Source organism: Ammospiza nelsoni, chromosome 1, assembly GCF_027579445.1.
Source record: "Ammospiza nelsoni isolate bAmmNel1 chromosome 1, bAmmNel1.pri, whole genome shotgun sequence".
NCBI classification, from domain to species: Eukaryota; Metazoa; Chordata; class Aves; order Passeriformes; family Passerellidae; genus Ammospiza; species Ammospiza nelsoni.
The window spans coordinates 133644334-133651480 of record NC_080633.1 but is presented as its reverse complement, the minus strand read 5'-3'; the positions used below and the strand labels follow the sequence as shown (position 1 = coordinate 133651480).

General features: G+C 36.1%; 1 protein-coding gene across 3 annotated transcripts in view; it reads right to left on the bottom strand.

Annotated features, from left to right (window-relative positions):
* Positions 1–2225: 2225 nt before the first annotated feature.
* The window catches only part of TRIQK (triple QxxK/R motif containing), a 58046-nt gene continuing 53124 nt past the window's right edge, over positions 2226–7147 (bottom strand). For 2 of the 3 annotated variants that reach the window (XM_059488932.1, XM_059488941.1), the window contains exon 5: positions 2226–5314. In XM_059488932.1, coding sequence (XP_059344915.1) covers positions 5201–5314 — 114 coding nt within the window. In that variant the 3' untranslated portion in view covers positions 2226–5200. The remainder of the gene's footprint in view (positions 5315–7147) is intronic. The other variant, XR_009420027.1, reaches the window with a different exon arrangement.

Sequence of the window (7147 nt, the reverse complement as noted above, 5' to 3'; positions counted from 1 at the left end):
GGGCAAGGCATGAACTGTGGTCCAGGGTGGACAGCTTTTCTATGCTGTGTGTAGCCATGGAGAATAAGACAACAGAATCAAGCCCATTGATTGACTAGTCAGGTATTTATTTGTTTCTAACATGCAAAACCAGTACAACAATCACAGAAGCTAGAAAAAATGTAGCACTGATAAAAGTATTCATGCAGAATGAGTATTGTACTTGAACTATCCTCCACAATCATCAGTCAGTCTGTCCCAATATTTATAGTTCATCATTACAACTGCCAAAACTGGCAACCACAAGGATTGTTGTCTCAATTAAAGACAGTAAACAGATTGTCCCATTTTTTTTAATGAAAAAATCTAAAATGTAATACTTCACAGTTTAACATGTTTATTCATTTAAGCGAGCTAAAAAATAGTGGTGTGACATCTGCTTGAGAGACACTGGTACCTAACATTTTGGCTGTCTCCCCACTAATTTGATTGGGATTAAGGGGAGATAAAAGGATGAGTAGAGAATTCTGTCAATTAAATTAATTGATGAATTGCAAAAAAAAAAAAAATCACTCTTGGAAATGTGTATAAAGAAATTCATCTACAAAAATGCATTACCGCAAACTAAGAGGATGATGGAAAAAAGTACTGCAAAATATCTCCACTGGCTCTTTCAGGAAAAAATATTGTAAGCATAAGATCACAGATAATCTTTGCCAATTTATTCATCTCATGGCTTCACTTCCCAAAGTGCAGGCATAATCCACTGTAAAATCTTTTAGGATGCAGTTCCAACATCGCATTTCTGCTGTCTTATTGATGTGCCATTCTGTTATTTTCTTAGTCATAAGCACCACTAATTACTATGCTACTGTAAGTAGAACTTGAAATGCAATCAAGATCTGTAGTATCTCTTTTGTTGGCACTGTAACTCGCCTACTATGCTTTTCAAGTATAGCTCTCTGCAGAGGATTGTCCTGAATGCATTTGACCTTCACAAGTGGCTCAGTTGTGCCTTATAGGGATGACAATCCCTTATCAATCATCACTCTGCTGGGAGCTCCTAGCAGCGTCTTCCTTCTGAAAATGGCAGCATACAAAACTTGGCCCTAAGTCAGCAGATGAGCCTTTTCCATGGTAGCAATCTTCATGGAAGAGGCATGAACCGTTTTGTAGGGCTTTCACTGTGCTTTCCTTTAGTAGACTTGTTTAAAACCTGCATTTTCAAACAAAACTTTTAGGTCAGCTGCTCTAGAGGACACCTAAGTAAACAGATGAGTTTGCTCTTGTAGCTACTTGCAGTTATGTGTTGCAGCACAATCTCCCAGTCTACATGTCCTGCTACAGCTGGTCTGATGCATGGAAGGAGCTGATTCTGAATCACATGGTGTCTATATGATATGCAACAGAGAACATTAACTACAGCATTCTTCAAGAAAAGTTTAAATGTTTCTCTAGGGTCTATTAGGGAAATGCTTAACATGCCTCCTAAGCTTCCAGTAAAATATGTTTATGGACTCTAGCTAATAGAGCTAGAGCCTTTCCTTGGCAATGTTCACTAGAAGCACTAGTAGAAATACTAGACTGAGGCTTCTGTCATGAGATGGTCTACATGCTGGTTCTGCTTTTGAAGAATCAAAGAAAAAAGGAAAACCACCTAGGAAGATTTACAGAACAAAATCACTTCTGGAAGACTGTTATGCCTTCCTAGGCAGAGATTATTCCAGACAGGACATCTGCTCCCACCCACAGCACAAGGACTCAGTATAGGCATCTCCTCCACAACATCTGCTAGAAAGAAATTAAATTTACGACAGGATGTACTCCATTACTACTGATGTCTACCTTTTCCTTCAGATGAATATTTTTGAAAAAACTCATCAAGCCAGGTGTGCTATGTAAATTATTTGATCAGCAATCCTTCTTTGAAACAAGCATATAAAAATACTAATTTTATAGTCTTGTACAACTGAAGTGATAGAGCTGCATGGATCAACTCCAGAAAGAGATCTGATCTATTAGTATTGGGTAGGATGTCAAAGGAAGTTCTCTTCATTGTCTTTTATGCATTCATAGGCCACATTTAGTTTTATATGGGTTTAGTGGCTAGAACTGCCTAAAGTGATTCAGATATTCTAAAACTGACATCAGTGCTTACTTTTCAACATTGTGCTGTTTAGATGGCTTTAATGTCCTTTCAAATGTATACATAGTTCAATGTGGTCAACATTAATAAGAGAACCAAATAGAAAAAAAATCATTTATTAATAAAATAGACACCAAGCAACTCATACAACGATAGATGGTCCAAAATCCAAAAGGCATATTTCAATCTCAGATATAATTAAGGGCAAAATAAGCCAAATGTCCCATTAGGAATTATTGTACAGTTAAGAGATGTGTATTTGCTGCAATATTTACTACATATTTCTACATACACTGAACAGAAACTCTACCTACAAAAAAAAAGATGGACTTTTTACAAAAGCATGAAGTGACAGCACAAGAGAGAGTTGATTCATACTAAAAGGAAGTAAGTTTAGATTAGATATTAAGAAAAAATTATTTATTCTGAGGGTGGCGAGGCACTGCAACAGGTTGCTCAGGGAAGCTGTGGATGCCCCATTCCTGGAGGTGTTTGACACCAGGATGGGGCTTTGAGCAATGTGCTCTAATGGAAGGTGTCTCTGTCCATGGCAGAAGTATTGAAATTGGATGATCTTTTGCATCCCTTCTAACCCAAACCATTCAATGATTTCACGATTCTATGATCTTTCATGCAAATGAAAAGACCTAATCCAAACAAAGTAAATAGACAAACAGCAAACTGTGGGCAATAAGGACTCATAAGCTACACATCAGTGAAGCTGATAGAATCACATATACAAGCACTTCAGATTTGGTCTGATTCACAGTTTTAGGAAATGGAATATTCCTGTTCTAGGAACTTCATGTTCACAAATTTGGCAGTAAGTAAGTAATTGCTTGCTTTTTAACACAACCAATTGAGAGAGCAGGTTATGAGAGAGAGAGAGAGCAAGAGAGAGCAGATCATTGAGAAGGATGACCTGCATGAAGGAAGTAACTACGTATCTTTCTCAGACCATACATGACCCAGAGAGCTATGTGCTGACATTAAGGAAGCAATCCTTCCAGCATGTTATAGAACATGAAAATTGCTAGTGTAAAGTAACAGGAGAGGAGTAACAGGAGAGGTCTGCAGCTTCTGTGACATGCGGTTGGGTGCTGGTGGAGTGAAAGGCATGTCACATGCAAGGAGACGGCTTGTCATATGCTTTTCCCTCCACTGGAAGTTGGGCCATGTGTCAGATAACGCTTCACCATAAATTCAACATGTTGCAAGGTGTTTGGTCAAGTAGGTGATTAGTAGCAGACTGTAAGTCATATACAGAAATGTTAGGATTTTGTGCCTGTAAGAGTCATACATAGAAAATGAGATATATTTGCATATATAATTTTCTCTTTCATATATTCTTCGGAAGACTGTTGTACTCTGAATTTCTAGAGTCGTTGTTTTGCATGGCATAAAGTGAATGAACACTATGACAAATATGAAGTGGATCCTTGGGGACTCATAATGTATATGGTCATAGTTACTATATGGTTTAAAAATTAACTGTATTGATCCAAGTTTCTTAAGTGGTGATAATGGGACTGTGTCAATTTAAAAGAAATATATTTTCCATTATAATATTTGCTGTGATTTGTATCCCTTTGTATTCAAAATCAGTATAAGAAATCTTAGCCAGGCATCTCAGGAACAAGACAGTAAATACCTCAGTTGCAATTAAATCTAACATTCAGCTCTGAAATTTATGTCAAAGGCAAAACCAAGCCTCAGAATTATGAAAACTTTTCTGAAAGTCAGCCTGTCTAAATTTTCTTGTGACATTCAGCACCAGTGGCTTTACACATTCTTGATATCAAACGGAATCGGAACTGAATCTCAGTCAGAGAAAGACTGACCACACTTTTAAGAGGACCAAAACTGAGTCTTTACATCCACAAGCTCAGTTATATGCCAAACTCAAAGCAGAACAGGATAAAGCCAGAATTTTAAAGCTCCCTGCAGCTGCTCTGACACACCAAATTCTTCAAGGGGCTTTTGGCTATGAAAAGGAAAAAAATGCTATCTACAGTGCCTAATTTGAAAGGTATTTTGCAAGAACTGAAGGATGTAATGGAGCCAAGATTTACCAGTTATTAGTATGCCAGGAGAAAAAATGTTTCCTTATTACTTACAGCTTCTCACATTAGTTAGATGATTAAAATGATTGTATAGCTGAAAAGGAATGTTTTTATACAACATGCCCCTAATAGGTAGAGCAAGTTGATACCAAAACCATCAGGAAGAGCATAATTAAAACACAATTTTGACTTTATATTAATAGTAGACCAATACACTAATTAAAACCAACATCAACTAAACTTTCTATTTACACTAGTTCAGACAGCACAGGAGGCAAAGAACTGTGTTTCAGAAGCATATGTGAATGTTAGAGCTTCTGTCATCCAGGTGCCATTTCTAACAGAACACATGTGTGCTGAACAGTTGGTAAAAGAATGAAAAAGATTACTGCAGATATATGGGCACACAGAATCTGGAATGACAGAAAATTAAGTCCATATAGAAGGTGACAGACTGCTTGTAAGAATATATTCTTTTCCTACAATTTCTTCCATCTTCATGCATGCGCACACATGCACAAGAAAGATTAAAAGGGAGAGAAAGGATGAGGGTGTTTTGATATATTATAAACACAAATGAAGAAAAGACTTTTTATTTGGTATTTCTGCTTCCTTTTCAGAAAGGAACAGAAAACTAATTTGGTTATTAGGAAGCTCTGATTCCTAAATTCAGTCAAGGCAGACACTCCTGTGAAGTCAGCATCAATACCCATGATAATAGTAGCACCTGTCTTTTGACATCAAAGTTTTCTGCCTGAGAAAAACATAATGTAAACAATAAACTTCATGTATTGTACTGTTGCTCCTGGCTTTGATGTTAGACAAATACACTTGGCCAGGCATAAGTGTTCTTATGTTGGAGACCTGGAATGTGACTGACGTAGTGCAAAACTTTCTTATGAATTTGGACTGAAGAAATGGTATATTTACTGTCTTACAGTGAAGGGACTGTGTGTTCCTATGTAGTCTTGTTGAAGCTGAAGAAATCTTGATGATAGATTCATTGCATCTGCTAGTTTTCATCTGGATCCAGATCAAGGTCCACTTCATTGGAAACATTAAGATAAAAAAAAGCATAGAAAGCCAACAAAAACACCAGTATAGCTGCAAGGACAAGGGCAACTTCCTGTAGAAATAAAAGAAAACAAAAACCTGTTAGAAATAATAACATATTTTCAGATTAATCAGGATTAAATGTTATTTCTCTTCTACAATGCACATCAAAATAACATCAGACATAATATAATTCCGTAAGGCATTGATACTTTATTGATTTCTCTATTGTGGTTACCATTCGAAGTGTTGTAGAATCCATTCACTCACCATTTAGTGAGTCTGATATACCATCAGAAAGAGGATATTTAGCTTAAAAATCTTTAGTCTTACCTAGAAATAGGAGCTTTTTATCTTTTTATTATTCAATTCCTTCTTTTTTAAGGAAAAGACAGAATTCACAAACCACAGTTTTGAACACAAATTTAAGTTATGAATTTACACTGTGAATTTTGATGTTTTCTAGCAATATGTTACTGCTTTTTGCCAACAAATTTGTAATTTTTTAATGAAGCAAACACAGTATGGTGGAAGTCAATGAAAATTGCTACCTCTACCTCCCAACCTCCTGGCATGCAGTACAACATGGAACTACATACTCCCTCAGAATTGGATGAAACTTTTCTTTCTTCAGCTCTGCAATAAGGCAAAAAGCACAACAATTTGCACTTGCCTCTCTTCCCATAAAATATTGCAACTTGCTGCATCTTCCTTAATTAACATAAAAGAGACTTCCAAAGTATACATGATTTATAGCAGCTTTCAGAAACAGAAAAATGTTTTTATACTACATATTATACTCATTATGTGACCGCCTATCATCTTAAGGCTGGACTCTGTAAAAATGCAATTATAGTTCAATCATCCTCTTAATATTTCTTCTATTTCCTGTATTTCTTTCCTTTTAATTTCATTCAAACACACCGTATTACTAATTTTTAATTTTTTATTTTTTGTAAGGCACAGCACACTTTCTATAGTTGACCCTCATTTTCCTAGAAAATGAAAGATGAAAGATAAATTTGAGAAAAATCCTTATGTCCCTTCAGCTTTCAGGAAGTATGACACTATAGCTAACAACTTCTACTGCTTGATTCCTGATCATCATGATGAACTTTCAAAATTGTGCACTCAAGATGCTCCAAAGGTTAGTTTGTACCTCCAAATCCCACTCTCTCTCTAAGGAAAGAAGCAGAACTTCCCCTCAAATTCTCAGCTTCACATTAAGCCACAAAACAATTACATCAGAATGATCCCAATGTACATTTAAAATGAGAGAAGAAAAAAAAGTTCAGTGATTTTATAACAACTGATCTGAATTGGTACAGAAGATGTCACATAAAACCTATTCTGTCAGTGAGACTGAAAGGAGATGCCTACACTGAACCAAGACAACAAGACATCCTTTACTGTCCAAGGAAAAAAATCTGTCCATCTTGTGTCCTCTAAAAGGCCAGGTGAATTCTTCCCAAAAATTACCATTTCTTCCCTTAGACTAGAAGGGAGTGCAGATGGTACCTCTTGTGTGCACTGCGGGATTAATCCTACGCAGCATCTCTAGGTCGGTGGTGGCTTTGTGACCAGCATTGTGTTCACTGACATGAAGGAGTTAAACTGTGCATTTCATTTTTTAAAGTCTAGCCAATAATCTGGCATTCTTCTATAGAGCAGCATTTAATTTGCATTTACATGAATGCATTATATAGTTTATCAGAATGTTGGATCAATAATTCAACATATGCCATCTAATAAATTTTGAAATACTACTGCCTAGTTGGCATATGTTCTATAGGAGCATATTCTTTATTCTATAGAAACCTTTGCTTTCTATTTTATATGGATGATTGAGATGTATTTTAAATTTGTTTTACCACATTAAAATTGCTCCTGCAAATTTGCTGAGGCT